The sequence below is a fragment of the Parasteatoda tepidariorum genome, chromosome 8 (assembly GCF_982258835.1).
Source record: "Parasteatoda tepidariorum strain Cologne lab strain chromosome 8, Ptep-v5.0, whole genome shotgun sequence".
Classification (NCBI taxonomy): Eukaryota; Metazoa; Arthropoda; class Arachnida; order Araneae; family Theridiidae; genus Parasteatoda; species Parasteatoda tepidariorum.
The window spans coordinates 40,611,047-40,631,847 of NC_141762.1; the positions used below are offsets into that span (position 1 = coordinate 40,611,047).

Sequence of the window (20,801 nt, forward strand, 5' to 3'; positions counted from 1 at the left end):
ATTAATCGTGTGGGCTGATGAAGAGATTATATCTTTTCTTTGTTTTGTTTTCCGTATTTTTAATTTCTTTCTTTTTTTTTCTTAGATATCAAAAATTATATATTTTTAAATACTTCTGAAAAATTATTTTTAATAATTTTCTTCTCTTGTCATTATTTTTTATTATTTTCCATATTTTCTCAATACTTTAGCTTATTTTATGAGTTCTATATACTTGCAGCTTATGCGCAGTTAATAAAACTTATTAATTTTCTTCGTTCTTCTCTTTGTTTTTATTGTGCTATATATATATATATATATATATATATATATATATATATAAGTTGTAACCGGCTCAAGGCGGCATTACCGCACACACAATCCTGTACGAACTATGCTTATTTAGGTCCCCTCTACATACCTTTACATTTTTGACATATATTTTAGGACCACCCTGTATGTATTTTGTAAGTTGTAAGACATGTTTCGTTTGCTGCATATATGTTTGAATAGCTTACATGTATGTTTGCTATTTTTTTGCTATAAGTTTTACTTTGCAGCGTTTTTAATTTCTTTTCCAGAAATTTTGAACTGTAAAAGCAAATGGTTTCAAAAGTATCACAAGTTCATTTTTATTGTAATAGGATATTTAAACATATATTTAAATATCCTAAAAACTTTTTAGCACACAAGTATGTCAGTCAATTTTGTCATAGACTAAGCATAAAAGTTAAAAATAAGTTGAATGATATATATTTTCGCTATAAAATGGTGTATTTATATTTGTTTGAACAATATTAAAAAAATAAGGGTTATTTCTTTTTTATTAATAAAATCAGGAATTAAACTCAATACATTTTACAAAAATCATGGAAAATTATTAAGTAATTCTAATACATAAGACTAGAACTGAATTCAATGCATTGTAGGAAAACAGATTTATGAAAAACTCTAAGGACGTGCATTCATTTTTATACCAGCTGTGAAACTAACACTTAAAAATTATGCCGCTGCAAAACCCTTAAATATGAGCCATTATCTTTCCCCTAATCTTCTTTTCTTACGATAATCTTTACTTTCTATTACGAGAAAATAAAGTTTAGAATCATAATTGCATCGACCTTTACTTAACATTAGTTGCTGACATGATGAAAAAGAAATTGAGAAATGGCAAATGAGAAAGAAAGAAGAAAAAATACTGTAAAAGTAAAGTACTTTTACAGCGATCTTCTCTCCATTTTCCATGAACTATTTCACGACTCAGCGAGCAAGGAAAGAGTAAACACTTCAAAAGAGCTGATGTGGCGGAAAATTACATTAATTTAATAAGAGCTACAGAGGGTAAAAACTAAATAATGGCATACTATTAAAAGGGAAAATTTCTCGCATTAGAAAAATGCCAAAAGCATTCGACTTGCATCTTCCCCATATTCACTTTCTTTTTCTTCCAATACTTTTTTTTATTTGCTAGATTTTAATTCTCTGCTTAATAAAAATAAACGAAAATCAAATTCTGATATGGTAATAGCCAACCCCTACCCTCAAATAGAATCTCTGTCCTTGGCAGGGTAATGATTAACTACCCTGAACCTTTGCCTCTGAAGTAATATATTAGATAGAAAGTATCATTGGCTTGAAAGGCAAAATGTGGATGTACGTTTTTCAATGAATTTTCAACCATAAAATACTAACCATATATTCATCCTATTTTATGTTAAAAGCGTTTACGTTGCTAAGGCTACTTGTGAAATTAAAGGCAGTTAAAACCATGATATCGTTCAAATATATGCTGCAACCTGAATTAAACCATATTGTCACATTTCTTAAATTTGATTACTCGACAGTTGGATTCAACTTGGCGAACATGTATATTTCGATTTTTAATGCATAATTGAAGCAACTGCAAATTTAAACAGTATTATAGTTGAATATACCGATATTATGGCTGCTGAACTCATTGTTTCACGTATAGTGTCCCCTTGATTTTCTAAGTATTGTTAACGCAATTCTTTATACTTCAGTCCAAATAATTGAATTCAATTCAAATACAAAATAAAGAACTATTAGTAAACTTTACAGGTAATTTTGTTTTAACTCTTTTTGCTTAGTATTTTTAAGGCGTGTTATATTAATTATTCTTTCATATTTTGAAAAGTTTTTCTAAACCTTTCTTCCAAGGTTCTTTTTTAATTAAATAAAATTTGGTGGAACCATTTTTCACAACAAACTAACCAGTTTCAAATGAAATAATTGAATGGTTAGAATAATAATAAAGCTATTGACGATTTTTAGAAATCCTAAATATCCATTCATACAGAGCTTTTCATATGTATACATTATAAGAAGTTTTGAGGAGTCTTTGAGCCATTATATAGTTCATAAGTTAAATCATATTATTATATTTCTTACTCTTGCTTACATGATACTATGATTCAGTAGGTACGGAAAATATAAGCCAATTCGATTCTTTGGAAAGCACAGAATTCTAAGTACGAATATCATGATTCAATATTAAGTTTATTTTTCTGTGACTACACTGAAAGAATGGTTAATAAGAAATACTAGCAATAGTTAGTTACCAGTGCATTATTTTTAAATAGAAACCTACAGTAACAGATACATTCCTTCAAAATATATTTTCTTTGCCGTACTTAAAAACTATTTCTTTAAATAAATAATACGAAGTTTTACTTTTTGAATGCAAATTGAAAGAAGTCATTTCTTAAATATTAATATTCATTTTGAAGTAATTTCTATTTTATATCTATGCATACAAACAAAATAGTGAGAAAATTTAAAGTAAGTAAAATAATTCATATTACTTTTCTAACTTAATACGTATATTAAATAATTTGGTATGACTTAATATGTAGCCGAAGCTAAGACTAGACTAAGACTATATTAAGATGGAACTACGTATATTATGTGGAAACTTAAATTAACTATGTGCATTATGAGGGATAATATACTTGTGCTTTCAAATGTTAATTTTAATTAAAAAAACGTGCAATTCACTGGTATTCATTTGGGAAAAGTTGGCTGATATAATTTATTTCTTTTAAAATTTGAAAATTTCAAAAGGATTTTTGACGCACTTTCGTCAGTGAATTGACCTTTAAAATTAATTTAGCTCTTTCCAGCACTTTTTTTAATATGAAAAACTTAGCAGAAGAACAAATTTCCTTATTTTTTTGGTTTAAGAACATGCTGTGGTAAGTTTTGAGCAAAGGTATTTGTTTACTCTGACAAATATTTTTATGTTTCTGGGCTTCAGTTAGAACAATTTCAAATAGCTATTTGATACGTCTAAGAAAGTGAATACAGTCTTGTATTTTGTATTCTTGAAAAAGGATTAAAGTTTATTTGTTACATTTTATTCAATTAATCAGAACTCTTTCAAATTGTAGAGAAAACATGGAAAAATTACAGAGCAATGAAAAAAAGGGGGGAAAGAAAAACAATAATAAAAATAATAAGGTATCAGAAAAAAAATCCGAAGAAAAGGAGGAAAAAAATAATAAAAATCCCGAAAATAAAAGCTATAATCTTTTGATCAGCTCACACGATTATATCCGCAAAAAGGAGTGCTTTCTAATATTGTATCAATGTAGCCAAAATCTAACTAAAAAAAATCTTAATTTAAATTGCTAATTAATCTTAAATTAAAATTGTTTTTCTTAACCTTCTTCGTGTTTTTTGTTTTTTACTTTTTGTCCTTTTTGTATGTATTGAAATCAAAAAAATTTCATAAAATGTAAAAAAATGGTGTAACAAGCATTCCTAAAAATACCTAATCAAAAATTATAGTTAAGACTAGTTTTTTTAAGCCTTTGTATTTTTTTTCCTCTTTTTTAAAATTAGAACTCCTTATTTTTAGAAAACCTAGCTTTATTGTCCAAATTTCCCACTTTTCATTTAAATAATTCTTGAAGAAAACTAAAAATAATATTTTTATGATTTTCTTGTTGATTTTTATTCATGTTTTTATTCATGATTTCATTATGATTCTTATATCGCAATTTTAATTACTATTTTCTATTATTATATCGTAATCATATATGATTTGGTTGAGGTTTAAAATATTTTCAAAACACTCTTCATTAAACCTGTAGTTAAATCAAATAATATTTTCACTTTTAATTATTAAATCAAAAAAATAATTTTGCTTTCTTAATATACCAGGATAAAATATTTCAATGAATGACATGTTCGTGAAGAAAATGTGAAATCGAAAAATAAAGAAACAATCATACCCAGTCAAGTTTTCAGCACTTTATTTTCATCTTAAGTTGACATTAATATAAGTTGTATTCTTCAATTTTTAAATTCCACAAAATATATTTGTATGATGCTTACATATATACAAGAGGAGGCTCAAGTCAATGCATTTCACCAAAATGAACTGCTGATTGCTAATCGGTAAATAAATAACATTTATGTATTGAAATTTCTCGAACAATCTCTTTAACAAGATATTTATGTTAGAGCATTTTCAAAAGTCAAATAAAGAGTAAGACAAATCAACTAACATCTCATAATTTATTTTAACACAGACTTAATTATCGAGGAAACATTTTTAATAATATATTTGATGAATTTCAATCCTTCTCTGTAGAGTCATCTAGTCCGCTTTTGCGTAAACCAGTTATGCTTGATTAAAAAGAAAGATTTAATGAAGTACCATATAAAATAAGTTAAATTATTATTTCAAAACCTTTTATGAATGTGTAATCTTGTACCCTACTGCAAGTTTCAAAATAAAACAATTAAATCTTTTAAGAGAGTAAATAAAAACTATATAAATATACGTTCGTTGCAAAAACATATGTTTGAATTTTTAATTTTTATAATATGCAGTTATTACAATCTGACTTAAATAGCAATTACTTTCAAATGATTGAGAAAGCAATAAAATTTTATTTATTTGAGTTAAAAATAATAAGTATATAAATAGTATTTGTATTTGAGTAAAAAATAATAATAAAAAAACATCATCATTAATTACGGACGATTAAGTTACGAAAGATTAAAAATAAATCCGAACCTGCCTGACTTTACAAGTACATTCCCTAACAAAATATTAAATGTTATAATTTTTGGTAAAAATATTTCACCAAATATAGTTTCCAATCAAAATTAAAAACAATAACTACATTTTTTTAGTATTTAAAGCTTTTGATAATGTTCAGCTACAGATTTTTTCGCGGTTTTCTTGTTGAAGATGACGATGACCTGGGCTTGATAAAGTCGTAATACATTATAAATAGTAAACTCATGACAATAGATTTTTCATGGCTGAAATTAAATCGAACGGTATCCAATTAGGGATAAAAACGCCTCTACGGCACTTCTTCCCAAAAAACGTAAGCATTGTTTGTCAAGTTTTAAATCTGGTTAAATGGTAAACAGTTATTACTTTATTAATTAACCAGTTTTTACTTATTTATTTTTTGCCTTAAAGTTAGAATAACTTTTGCATTTTATGTAATTTTTCCTTCAAGTATAAAAAACAGAACTTAATTATTTTCTTTCTGTTAAGGTCTTACTTTTTGACTCTTAGACAAATTTCATTTTAAATAAAAAAAAATTTAAAAAAATCTGAAGAATGATTAACAAGTTTTTTAGTTGAACGACTTTTTCAGAAATTTTTGAGTTTTTCAAATAATGAACAAATTTTATTCACACTTTTAAACATAATACTAAATTGAGGCAGCAAAAAATTATTTATCATAAGGTTTGTCGTATCATTTGAAATATTCAAAATTGCTTTAAATTAAATTATCATTAAGTAGATGAATTATTTCTGTTTTTTCTTCATAAATAAAATTTGCTCGATATTTCTCTGAAAAATTTAAATATGATAAATCCTCATAAAATTTACAATTTTTTCGTTTAAATACCCAAATCCTATTCTTACACAAAAAAAGATTTAAAAACTTATTAATTACATTAAATAAAGTTTAAAAAATACTTTAAAACAATTTCTGCTGATTTGGTTTCATAAACATATTTTCTATTGTTTTAGAAATAAAATTCATTGCAGGTATTATTTTGAATCTAAGGCTTTCTAGCACAAACGTTTGATAAAATATGCAGTTTTATTTTTATAGATTTGATCAAACTAGTTTTATTGATTTATTACTTATTATATTATGAAACAATTATTGAAAATAATTTCTAAGTTTCATTCAGATTGAAAAAATTAGGTTTTTAATCGGTAAGTATATATGTTAGTTGGATTTTCAAATTGCATTTGTAAATTCATAATCATTTTATTATTTGTATGAAGTAACACCTAAACTCATTCTAAAAGGTAAAAACAAAAATATATTTTGAATATAATTTTTATTTTTATTTTTTATAAATATTTTACCAAATAGCCAATTCTTCATCAATGTTTTTCACCTTAATACACTACTTTCTATATATACACAATCACAACTAGTTCTCCATTGCTATCTTAATTCTGCATAGCGCATGCCTTACTAGTTATTTAAACGCTTAAAATCACACTGATACTTCCTCAGAGGATGACGGACGGCTTCGCAATCAACTGGTAAGAAAGCGGACTAGAATGAACATCACGAATGCAAGTTAACGCATCTTTAGAGAGTAGGCCTGGTCCACAAAGATTCAATATCTCATCTATTTCCATCCAGGCACTGACGAATCATAAATCATTTTCGTTCCTAGGCAATTATCACCTGATTGGTCTACAAAATATAATGGCAATTGCGAGAAGACACGTCATCATAGTCGATAATGACGTCACTAAGACAGGTTGACTGCTAAGAAGACTGTCACAAATACCTGAAAAAAAACCACAAATATCGACTTCTATAAAGTATTGAAATGCTTGCATCATTTTTGTGCAATTAAATTTCATGCTAAATAATTTTACAGAAAGATATTTTAATTTGGTGAATGAGAAATAAGCGACACAACTTGCAATCCATTGATGTAGAATACAAGGAAAATAAAGTTATTTGTGTTGCTCATATACACTAGTGAAGAAAAGAACATTGTTTTAAAGAAAACAATTTTAGAATTTTTGAAATATTTTTTCTAATTTCCAATATTTAAATTTTTGTCTCGGGAAAAAGTAAAACATTATTTGCTCAAAAGTAAAGTAATTACTACAACATTATTTGATTATAAAGGCATTCCACACAAGTTTTAAATTTTGCGTGATAGAAACGTTTTAAGCGTAAAAAATGACGTAGTGACTGCTGATAGTGCAGTTTTCTTAAAAACGGAAGGCAAAACAATTTTTGACCAATATTTTAAATACTATTGGGTAATTTAATGGTAGTGTAATTTACCATTTTGGTGATAGGAATTTGCAAACCAAATCATACCATTGATGCTGTTAAGGCTTAATTTTTATTAGAGCTTTTCAAATTCTAAAATTTATATTATAATAAGAGTTATTGAAAATAAAATTGTATTATAACATTTTTAACTTATTTGAGTTATACAATTAATAAATTTTGCATTGTACGGTTCATATATTACATAGTGTACTTTTTTTAACAAAATCTTTTAATATTAAAGAAGTTAAAATAACAAAAAAAGATTTTTTTCTCTAAATGAACCATAGTTCCAGTTTAATGAATGCACTTTACAAAAAAAGAATGCTAAATTATGAAGACTTATGAAAAAATAACGAGCAGCGCTATAAGTATCTCTTACACTCTTACATATACTTGTCATTAAAATTTTTAAAACAGTTGATGATTCGATACTAGCTGGACCACACTTAATTAGTTCCATTTACTTGAAATTTAATTCGTGAACTTTTTAATTTCAAAATGATTATTCATGATTTAAAGTGGGACAAGTACAATTAGAAATATTTTATCGTCTACTTCTGACAAATATCGGTTTTTTAAATCTGGAGAAAGCATAACAGCTGCATGGTAAAAGATTATTTTTTAATGTGCTCTTTATAAAACAATTAAAACTGAAATATTGAAATGAAACACGTGTATTGGTGAATATTTAATTCTAAAACGATGAAAAAAGTAATTATTAAGAGGAAAGTTTGTTAAATTTGACCCGATAAGTTTCGAAATTGCAATTGCGGATTACGTGATTTATATGTAATGCAATTTAGGTAATCTATAAAACTAAAAATAATGTAACATCAAAATTCACATGTGGGTTCATGTTGTAAAAACTAAATTCTGTATAACTTGTAATGATCCAAATAATCCTTAAATTGTACAAAAGATTTTTTTGATTTTTTTTCGTCTCAATTATTGAAGTTAGTTTTATTTTCTGTACTGAAAAAGCACATGCAATTATTATTGATTATTCCTCGGTAAGTTTCTCTCCCTCCCTCCAAAAAAAAAAAAAAAAAGAGCAGAAAATCGCTAAATAAGGGGGGGGGAATCTATTTTAGGAAGAGTGCCTCTATCCTAAAATTAAAAGTTATGCACTTCACTTTTAATATCCTAAAAAATAAAATAAAAATTTATAAAATTTTATTTTTAATCTGTCTATGTGATTTTTGCGCCAACGGCATTTTTTTCTTAACTAAGTCTGAGTAGTGAAAGTGAAAAAAAATATGTATAATCAATTAAGCAATAGTAGAAACTAAGTTCTTATTACAAATACACTATTTTATGAAGGTTCATTCGGTTAAAGTAATGTATAGAATAAAAAGTAATAAAAAATATAATTCTAAATATTTATTAATCCCCCAGTACACTGAGAAAAAAAGTATAGTTACAACTACTAGAATATGTTAATCTGCATCTGGCTCTATGGAAGCAACGAAAAGCTCATTAACTTTTACCTAAGTGCTTTGGTTATGAGTTAGCTAAATTAACAATAAAATGCGATTATATAATGTGTGATAAAAATTTGCTAATTGTCGCAAAACAAAAGATAAACATTAGGATATTTTACTTTAGAGATTAAAATAGCTATACTTTATTTGATTCTAATCGTCTTGCAGTCGCAGTAGTGAAAATATTTGCAATTATTTTTCAATTGTAATTTTTTTTTCTTTTTCGCATTCTTAGCGAAAAACAAAATACAGCTTCAGAAATTATCTAAATAGTTTTGTTTCGATATCACTATTTTCAACTTGGCTACATTTCATAATTTTTGTAAATTGCTGCTAATATTTACGAACAAAAACACTTCATTTATTTTATTGAACATATTGATATAATGAAGCTTTACTTTAATGAAAACAGTACAAAATAATTTTTTCTTAGGTTGTCTATTAAATGATTTTTGCTGAAATAAACTTATATTTTAACCTTCAAAACTAAATTTCCGATGTTTTTACGAAATAATTCCTGAGTTTAAGATTCGTTAGAAATGCTGAAAAGATTAAAAACTATTGTAGATTACCCCTAATCGTAGCATATTTATAAATGATAACAGATTTCAAATGTAAGTAAATGTTACCTGTTGATGATATGTTAAAAGACAGATTCTCAGTGAATGTCTGTTCGATGCTTCTGCGGCAAGTATCATGAACTCCTGACAAATGTGCTGTTTTATCTTTGTTCCAGTATACCTTAAAATCAAAATTTAGTTGTACTTATGAAATTCACAGAATAAGAGGAATTTCAATAAACTAAAAACAAAAAGGCTCGTTTGTGAACATTTTGGTATAAAGTAGGGGACTTTGCTTCAAGCTCGATTCGCTCACCTACTACCTCGATCGCTTCGCAACCCTAAAGATTTTAAGATTACAACTTGATTTATTGTATTAATCTAGAATTGGTATCATAGGTTTAGTTTCAAGAAACAGTTCGATACTAAAATTGGAGTTATTACGATACAATAGGATGCCTGCAAAGTGACGTCAAATGGCGGTAAATCAGCGCATTTGTTTACGCCTTGATAGAGCAGCTAATCAGGTATGACACACATGCGTGAAGTCAATTGGAGGTATCCATTTATATCAAATGCGAAATTTTATTCAGTGTAAAAATAAATACGCTTAAGAGCTGTAACAACACGCCAAATACAACCACGTGATTAAACAAAACCAAGTGATTTCAGCGGTTTTCTTCGGTTCGAGTTGCGACTGTCCTATTTATACGTAATCATTTTTCCCAATAATCATATCAATATTATCCTTTTTTTTTCGAAATTATTATTTCCTTTTTTTGTTGATACAAAAACTCGTTAAACATGAGATTATTTGTAATAATAGTCTGAAAAGTTAAATTTTTATTCAATTTGCTTTCGACTTTTAAATATTTTTTTTGTATTCATAATTTTATCTGCATTTGTTGACTTGACACAGTAAACTAAAGTTACTTAAAAATATAAAACTTATTAAAAAAATAAGATAACTATTACCATTTAATTGATATAAAATAGTACTTAAATATTTACATAAAAAATTCTGCCTTTTAAAGTGCTATTATGCAATTACTCTTAAATGTAACGAACAAACAAAAATTTTACTTTTAAAAATTAAAATTATTAAATATATATCTATTCAAAATAAAACAAACTAAACTGTACTGTTAAATAAAATAGGAATTAATAAGCTGCAAGAAAACATTAACTTTATAATTTTTATTAATTTCATTGTGATGACAACAAAAGCAATCCATTATTTTATGAAAAGTAACTGGATTGTATCATGTGATTTATATGTGCGAAGAAAATGCGGAAACCAGTATTCATGTGCAAATTATTTTTATTTACATAGAAATGCAAAATCAAGCAGCAACATTATCATTTTTCATTTAGAATTAGCATGCAAAATCTTTCAAGTGCTTAGTTTCTTAAATGAATTATTTAAAGGAAATAATGTAAGGAATGGTTTAATAATTTTCAGCACCTTGGTAAACACGTCCGTATAAATTATAGCATTTCGACCATTATTTTCTGAACACCAAAATCTATTTTCCTAATTTGACAGTTTGGGCATCAAAATATGCCGGTTGCAAAACTTAAGTAGCCTAAAGAGTAGTTTAGACTCACTTTTAAAATGTTAAGTCTACAGAACTTGTGGAAGAGGTGTGTAATTGGAGGCATTTTCAGAAACCCAATACTACACACCGGAAATACGGGCCGTTGAGTTCCGCCATTTTAACTTAAACCACCCTACATATTTTTGTTTTATTGTGTTTTATTTTTGGCACCATATAATTTAACTGGGCACAGCGCATAAACACAATTGGTGCCAAAACAATAGCTAATTTTCTACAAGGTGCAACTTTAAATATATTTATACTGCAACAGTTGCCAATCGCTCTTTGGTAATTAAATAAAATGACTCATTTACACTAGATTACCCAGGAAAGTCATATTGACTGCTTTTTAATTTCAATTGGAAAAGCAATGATGTATATAATGACGCAATTTCTTAGAATTTCCGCCATTTTAACTTAAAAATTTCCGCCTATTTTAACTTAAACCACCCTACATATTTTTGTTTTATTGTGTTTTATTTTTGGCACCATATAATTTAACTGGGCACAGCGCATAAACACAATTGGTGACAAAACAATCGCTAATTTTCCACAAGGTGCAACTTTAAATATATCTATACTGCAGCAGTTGCCAATCGCTCTTTGGTAATTAAATAAAATGACTCATTTACACTAGATTACCCAAGAAAGTCATATTGACTGCTTTTTAATTTCAATTAGAAAAACAATGATGTACGTATATAATGACACAATTTCTTAGAATTTTGTGACTTTTATAATTATTGTTGATATTTACTATTAACTTGTTATATAAATGAAAATAATATCAAAAATATTAAAAAGTAATTTTAAACAAATTTCCTAATGCATTAGTTATTCTTTCGCAATGCAGTCATTTTGACTGCTTTTGGGCATTATAGGTATTTCAGTCTTTCTAGTGTTAAATATTTCTTAGAATATTAAGTATATTATTAAGAATATTATTCAAACTTCATTTCAAAAAATATTAAAGCAGAAATCATTTCTATGAATATTTATGTACCCTTTTCGCTATTTCAAATAATTTATTTCTTTTTTTTTAAACATTTTTAGTAATATTTGTAACAAAAATGTTCACTGCAACATTGTAACAAATTATATATTTTTTTGAATTATATATTTTAACACATTAGTTTTAACATTCCTTCAATGTAGTGGATTATTGTTTGTTATTTTTGTGAAAAATTTCTTACAAAAATAATTTAATCTTGAAGGAAATAAGAAATTCAAATTTATTCATTTCTCACCCGTATGTGAGCACTGCAAATCTTCTATTAATTTTAAAAACAGAATGCAAGAACTGGTGCAAATGAATATTAAAATGAATATTATGAAAGCATGAAAGAATAAATCTTTACATTTAAAAGGCTATGAACTAATTTAAAATTCATAGGAAAAAAAGATGAAAGTAAAAGATACTGTTTTATTTTCGCTACATGATCAAAGTTTTATTCTATCTTAATAATGACGAAAAGAAGAAAAATTTTCACTTATCAAAAAAATAGTTTTGTTTCAAAGAAATTTTATCGTAGAATTCGATGATGAAACTATTTCTAGCAGGTTGTTGAAATGAAATATTCGAAAAATATTAAAAGAAATGAAAAGAATAATTGTAAAAAGAAGTGGTAATAAATTATGATTCCATAATAAAAGAGAAACTTTACATAATTTTATGTTATCAATCAGTTTTTCTAGTGCTTGATAAAAACCATAACTAGCAACAAAATTTCTTATAAATGTGAAATAAATTAATTAAATTTAAGAGGATTGCTATTTATATTTCTGGCCTTGGCAACAGTAAGTGTTGATAGGCGACCGCAGACAATTTTAATCGAAAGTTTGATATTTTTAAACATAAATTCAGCAGACGATTTACCATTATAGCTTCATTTGTGTTGTTGACAGTAAATTGAAAAGTTCTTCTCTTTCAAAAAATGGAATTGAATCGTAAACATTTTCGTGCCATTATTTTTCATAACTTTCGACGCTGATTGTCAAGACAAGAGTGCTTCGATGAACTTAATTCTTTATTCAGCGATAAAGCGCCATCCTACAGCACTGTAAAAAATTGGTATAACGAATTTAATCGTGGTCGATGTTCGATCCAGGACGAATCCCGTGCAGGTCGTCCAAAATCCGTTGTTGTGCCAGAAAAGATCGATGCTGTGCGTAAACTGATAAAGCAAGATCGTCATGTGACATACCGTTAGATAGAGGCGTCTTTGGACGTTAGTATGACTAGCATCAATAAAATATTGCATGAACATTTGAGCGTAAAAAAAAAATTTGTTCTCGTTGGATCCCGCATAATCTGACAAACGCTAAAAACAAAAGTTGTTCGAGGAAGAAGCACATCGAAACAAATGATTGCCTGTTTCTTCGGCATTAACGGTCATGTGGCAACAGTGGCGTTAGAGAAACGAAGGACGGTCAATTCTGAATGGTACACGACCATTTGTTTGCCAGAAGTCATCGGAGAAATTCGAAAAAAGCAGAAGAACAGGCGAATCATTCTTCATCATGACAATGCGAGCTCTCAAACATCGACTCAAACAAAGGCATTTCTGACGGAGCGAAAGATCGAACTGATGGGTTATCCACCGTACAGCCCTGATTTGGCACCCAATGACTTCTTATTCCCACACATCAAAAATAAATTACGTGGACAACGATTTTCGACCCCCGAAGAAGCGGTTGATGCATTCAAAACGCATGTTTTGGAGTTACCTCAATCGGACAGGAAAAAGTGCTTTGAAAATTGGTTCAAACGCATGCAAAAGTGTATTGATCATCATGGAGAATATTTTGAAAAACAATAAAACCAATTTCAATCCTACATGTTTGTTTTTTCATTATTAGGCCAGAAATATAAATAGCAACCCTCGTATTCTAATATTTATGAAACAAGAACCTTCAAATTTTGCCTATATAAATTCATTAAGATTATTAATTAAATACACTGACTTCATATGACAAAAATAGTTTATGTTCCTGAATATTTAAATTACTTAATTGTGTTTTTAAAATAATGCCCATACTTCTGTTCGAACACTGTTTTACAAAAGAAATCCATTTAATTTATTATTATTTATTTAAAGTTGTAATTATTGATACTTTAGGGCAAAAACTAAAGGTCATTTGATATTTTAAAAATAATCAATTTCTATATAGCAATACCACTTGTACTAAGGCTGATCCTCGACATAAGCATTTAATTTATGTTCTACTGATTCCCCACTAATTATTCGGGATTAAATTATTATACTACTTTATTCTTGATATGAAGGTAAAAGGAGGTCATTTAACATTCTACTAAAAAAGATTTCGTTCATAGATTTTGATCGTCAAAATGCTGGTGCCAATAGTGAATTGGAAAAATATGTATTCCAATGAATACATGCTAATGAGTATTGAATTACACTGCAAAACATTCCGGATCAAATTACTGTGAAAAGTACCGGCACTCTGGGTGCCGGGTTTTTTACCGCAAAATCCTTTTTACCGGAGCATGTTGCGAAACTGTAATCTCATAAATCGCATTTCTTACAGCAATAATTACAGTAATATCACTGAACTACTCTAATTAAATAAATATTACTGTAAAATTTACTGTATAATTTTTTACGGTAGAAATAGATGTTAAAGTAAAATGGTTTTTATGGATGAGTCACCCAAAGTAACGACGTTAAATCGTAATTAGATCCAGAATTATCATTTTTTCAGTGTACTTAAGAAAAGCTAGATATGTCTGACGTAGTTTTGACTTGACCTTATGCTTGTGAAAAAGTAAAATTTTGTTTACGTTCGAGGACATTGACTGCTTTCATTCACCATAAGTGAACAAGTATGAAGCTAGTTTAAAACAAAACGTCAAGTATCGAAAAAACAAAATCGATTGTGATTTAGAGACTCGATTAAATTTACACAAATCAATCCTAAACTTTGAGGTACTTTCCTAACTAGCTCACTAAATAATTAGGAAAAAATAAGCTGGAAATCGTTTTAAAAGTTGTGGCTTAAGTACAAAATTGATATTTGATGATAGTGATTGATCTCCCTCACACCATATATGTTAAGTAGACATCTTGAATTGAGGGAGAAGAGCTCAGAAAGGGGCAAAACGTACACATTTCTTACTAAAAAAGCATAGATATTCTTTTGGTGCATTTTTTATGATGAATCTAATAAAGACAATCTCAAGTGGATCTGACTAATAGTTCAAAAGCTATAAGAGTTAAGCGTATAAATTATAGCTTTGTACTTATTTATTCAAAATGCGTACTTATTAAATCAAATCATATCAATACTTTGTACATATCATATCGATTCGTACGTTTGGCTTTGCTATATAAACAGTTTTTCTATTGTAAATAAATTCAAAACCAATGAATTAAAAATCAAAGATGTTTTAGAGGTTCAACTTTGTTTCAAAGGTACAAATTTCACTTTGTTCTAAAGGTTCAAAGTTATAAGGAGCTTATATATAAAAGGGTAAAATTCAAAAAACAATTTTCACACGCAAAGTCCACATTGCTTCTGAACTACCATTCTTGTCAAAATGGTTTTAATCTGATTCGATTGAGCGCAAAAAATTAGGTGAAATCCAATGCATTACATGTCTATATTGAAAAATCAGTCAGACATGAAAGTAGACATAAGTACAAAACTGCACTTTAAAACGTAGAATACCGTTTATAACATTTGAACTATTAGCCCCTGTTGACTTGAAATTGGTTTTTATCAATCAAGCGGAAAAACATTCATCTGAAATTTATACCCTCTCTTTTCTGATGATTGAAACTCTACTCATGTGAGAGAGCAAATGACATGTAACCATATTTGGCATAAACAACAACTGTAAAAGTAACTTCTTTTCTTCTAATTGTTTTCTTATTAAACTTCTCAGCAAAGAGTTCGACAATAGGCCTCATTACATAAAAGTTAAATAAGCTACCTTTGATCGGTAAATAGATTTTTTTTCTCTTCTAAAATTTTTCTATTTCAGAAATTTGTCTATTTACTTTTGACAATTGCAGTAAATTATCTTCAAAATTTGCGCAAAAATTCAGCTTTTCACATCTTTGAGGTCCACGTACCTCATATATTGCTTTTTAGGTACTACAGAAGGACAGGAAAGTGTTTACTGAAATATAGACTTTTGTGTTTCAGTTAGATAAAGTAAATTTTAAAATCTAAAAAAAACTTTTTTGTCAAAAATTTCTAAATAATGGAATATAAAATAAACATCGACTGCATGGTTTACAAAATTTATATCCATATCCAAATCTAAATGTTTTCCTTTAAATATCAGAAGGACATTCAGTTTTAGCTCTCAATAAGGATTAGTAAGTTTTCTTAAAGATCATATACTGGAAGTTTCAACAAAATAAAAAATGCCAAATATCTAGCACTGATCAATTCCTTAAACAATCTGCTTTTAGAAAATAGAAGATATCGATTTTGACACTGAAATTTGCTCCATCATCATAAAATCAAAAATATTCAATTAATTTTTATGCTTCCGGGACATTTTTATTCAAATCATTCTTTTAAAATTGAATTTGAATGTGTAATGCTTATTGAAACATATTTCTGTAAACTTTATGGACAGTTATTTACAATCCATGGAAATATTTTAAAACATAATTTTAATCTAATAAATTTGAGAACTGATCTTAGCGCATTTTTAGTTTAAAATAAATTATAGTTTCGCTACATTTCTTTATTCAATATTTGCTCTACGAGTTACTGGCTTTTATTGTTTTGTACTAACTTAATCAAAATTAGTAAAAGTTAAATAAACTTTTTTTTGTCCAAATTGTCTTCTCCTTTGCGCTCAAAAAGTCATTTCCTAAATTTGTTTTACTACAAAAATTATGAACTAAATTAACTTTAATACGAATGTATTTCTACACCAGGCTTAAACCAACAAAGTAAATAATGAATTATCCTTTATTTTCTTTATTCTCATAAGAATTCATTTAATTAGTTGAGTAAAATCTTTAGTTGATGTGGCGTTAATGAAAAAAAAATTCTGATCATTGTAATGTTTATAATTAAGTACTTGCATAATCAGGTGTTTGTATACTTACAAAGCAGTATTTATATCCGCTGTTCCGTAATCCAGTTACAAGATAGTTCCTTCCATTTTCTTCCCAAGAGCCATGACAGTGGAAACCTAATTAACAAAACATAAAAGCGAGACTACAGAGAGAGAAATTAGCATAAAATATTCAAACATAGAACAACATTAAAACGTGTTTAACTAATTTGCTTTAAAGATACTCTATAATACCCTCGAACATTTTCGTGTCATTTAAATTTAGCATAGTTTTTTTTTAAAAAAATTAACAAATTTATGCATTTGTTATACATAAAACAAATCACATTTCAGTTGTATTAATTTTTTTTAATTTATTAAAAAAAATGGCCATTTTCCTAATAAGATTTAATTCTTAATCTGTAATCATTCTTTGTGTAGAAATTTATTGGTAAAGTAGGTATATTTTGATAAAAGATTGTTTCACAATTTTAACAAGGAAACATTCAGAAAACTTTCATGTAATACATTTTTTTTAAAACAAAAACTTGTGAAATTCAAGTAACATTAGAAATACTGAAGATTAAAGTTGGCTTTAAAGCTTAAATATATCATTTTTTCGCTTATATTTGAAATATTTTGAAAGCGAGAAATATCAATCTTAATATATAACATGTTTTATTTAAGTGTGAATAAAAAATCCGAATTAAATACAGATCTGCTGAAGTAAAGAGTTCAGCCCTGTTGAAGTAATTATAAATGGCTTTATGAAACGATTGACATATTCTTTCGAAATAATTAATATATTTAAATTCATTCTTAGATAAATTGTTTTATTACATTTAAGTTAGAATACCACTGGAAATCACCTAAAAAATCAAACTTTTTTACATACATTTTGACTATTTGCACAAAGGAGAACATAGCACATATAAAATCATGGGAATTATATTAATTCCATATAAACTAATAAAAACTCATTTAAATGTCATTAATGTGGCATTAGGACATGAATAATTCAAATATATGCTCGTGTTTTGAATATCCCTTTTCATTTTGAACCTATTTACTAATTATTCTTCATTTTGAATCAATCAACTTACTTTTTAAGCTGATGATAAATTTTAAGAGCAGGAACAATGTAATAGGCACGAATTAAGCAATTTCATACGATAAATCACCGTTTTAATACTGCAAGCAATTTAAAACAGTATAAATACTTTCATAAGTGCCGAGACCTTAATGAACCAAATAATCAAGTCCGGGTGAACTTCAATAGACTCATGGTTTTATGAAATAATTAACAGCAGAATGGTTAAGGTTGAAAAAAATAGTTCTTGTCGTATAATCACGTGACAGGGTATAAACGTTTCCAGTCAAAATTTCTAGTTTAGTGCAAAACCTTTCAGTATAGACGGTGCTACAGATAGTAAACGTCTAAATCAATGAAAAATCATAAATTTGAAAATTTTGAAATAGCTTAATAAATGAAAATCACATTATAAACATTTTGACATTCCCACCATATACTTTGAACCAAACAACTGAGCAGAAGAATAGGGACACTCAAGTACTCGAACACGCTATCACTTGATCATCTCTTAAACCCACTAATATTCACTCATGTTACAGGAGAAACAAAAACCATGAATCGAAACGCAACGAAAAGAACAGTTTAAAATATTTAAAGCGCCATCTGTATGAAACTTTTTGAGCTAAACTTTTAGTTCTGCGAAGGGAAAACTATGGTATCTCACATGAATTTCCCTTTTTTTTAATATTATTACTTTTTTCATAATTTCGACGTTGTCAAGGTATCTTACCTAAAATATTTTGAATATGAATGATTACTAATTGTCCTCATGAGAGTGACGAAAATTTAAAAATTGACAATAAAAAGAATACAATGCCGTCTTCGAGTGAAAAGAATAAAAACATTATAACTTCTAAAGCAGTAATAAGATTGCTAATTATTAAATAAAATTAAAAAAAATCTTGTGATTCTGATGAATACATAAGTATACTATACTGTTGATGTTATATACTTCCAGCGCCGATACTGCCTTTCAAAACCTTTTATTTTCATTCAACTGTATTCTCTTCTAAGTTCAGCTAGTTTCACTTTTGTTTTAGATGTGACATTATCAAGTTATATTAGTAAAACTGCTAAGTAGTATAAAGTAAGTATGGCTATTAAATAATACTTACTTTTAACATCGGTAAATGATGCACAGCTAATGAAGAACTCTAACCTATTCTGGGATCGGCAACCAGCTATTTTTATTGCATGGTCTCTGCAAAAATCTGGTTTGAAAGATGCTGAGGCTTCGTGTACCACATGCACTCTGATTTCACTCGTCTCTATTAGTTGGGGACAACCAGATGTGGGAACTGTTCGACCTGTAATAAGTAGAAAAAAACAACTATATAAATAATGGTTTCACTCAAATGTAGTATAGTTAATAAATCAGCATCAAAACTGATTCACAGAGCACTGTCCAGCAGTTTTTGTAAAAAAAATGAAATCTTGCGATAATGATTAATAGTAATTAAGTTATTATAAGTTTAATTTGGGTGCCCAGTATAATGAACGTATTGTTCAAAAGAAGTAAATATGGAATATTTCGCATTCTTTTTTTTATTTTATTATTATTAGTTGTAGTAGTAGAAAGTTTCGCCCTTCTTCTTTCTGCTCTTTAATCCCCGTGTGTGCTCCTCATTCATTATTGTTTTTTTCAAAGTTTTAAATATTTTCATGAAAAAGAAATGAATTTTTTTTATTTAATTTTTTTACTATACTTCTGAATCTGAAATCTATTTAATGTAGTTCGTTATGTCACATCTTTTATGCATCAATCCAGCCGTAAAGACAAATATTAAGTATACCTCATTTTCAGCGACATACAGTGACAAAACTTCGTATGTTAAACAGCTACTCCCGAATCAAGGCATATCAAAGTTTTTCCTCTTTTCCCAAAAAGAAACAATACTCTGAACTTTGATATACCTACCACTGAGGATAATTATTTGCCACCAGTTTGGTTACATGCAAATTTGTCATTTATTGAAACACAGATTTTTGTTTCAATTTCTCCAAAATACAGCTGCGTACTTAAAAGCAAATATGTGCTATTTTCATACATACAGTGTATAATCATTGTACTTTACAAAACACAGCGTATTTTTGTAAAACTCTTAACTCACTTTAAAGCGTCGAAATATTTTCAACGGGAACTGATAAATAATTTTTTTTCATGCCAGCTGCTTTTGTAATTACAAAAGATTTTTTTTAAAGTAACAGTATATTCATAAACTGATCAGTAAAAGCATTAAAATTAAAGTACTGGTCATCTGTTATGCTTTAACTAATTTTCTTTTAACATTTAATATTTTTACAAAATATTTATCTCAATATTAATGCATTGAAAACAAATACTTTTTTTTATTTTCGAAAGGAAAACCAATCTGTATCGTAAATTACTATTCAAATATTTTTTATTGAATGAGTAAGAAAATAACAATTGTGTTAAACTTAGGCTACTTTGTGGATTTTTTTTACTATCTTAACCATTCGAAAAGAAGAGCAAGCATATATTAAAAAATTCTAGCGATGAATAAAAATTACTTCTTTTAGCAGCAACAGATAAATTGTCATTGTTTGAAGACAAAAGTGTGAATAATTTGCTAAAAAAAACAGTTAAACTTATCATAACTTTCGAACACACTGAAATTTTGAGACAGTTAAATTATTAAATAAAAATGTCCCATCTAGTGTGTTGAATTTTAACATGTAGTTGAATTTATACTGACATCAGAGTGGTTCAAGTGGA

The 20,801-nt window shown here is 27.5% G+C and overlaps 1 protein-coding gene across 1 annotated transcript in view; it reads right to left on the bottom strand.

Annotated features, from left to right (window-relative positions):
- Positions 1-4,236: 4,236 nt before the first annotated feature.
- Positions 4,237-20,801, bottom strand: part of LOC107449819 (uncharacterized) — a 156,536-nt gene continuing 139,971 nt past the window's right edge. The window contains exons 11-14 of the mRNA XM_021144720.4: positions 19,180-19,371; positions 17,024-17,109; positions 9,403-9,514; positions 4,237-6,789 (exon numbers count right to left, since the gene is read on the bottom strand). Coding sequence (XP_021000379.3) covers positions 6,680-6,789; positions 9,403-9,514; positions 17,024-17,109; positions 19,180-19,371 — 500 coding nt within the window. The 3' untranslated portion in view covers positions 4,237-6,679. The remainder of the gene's footprint in view (positions 6,790-9,402; positions 9,515-17,023; positions 17,110-19,179; positions 19,372-20,801) is intronic.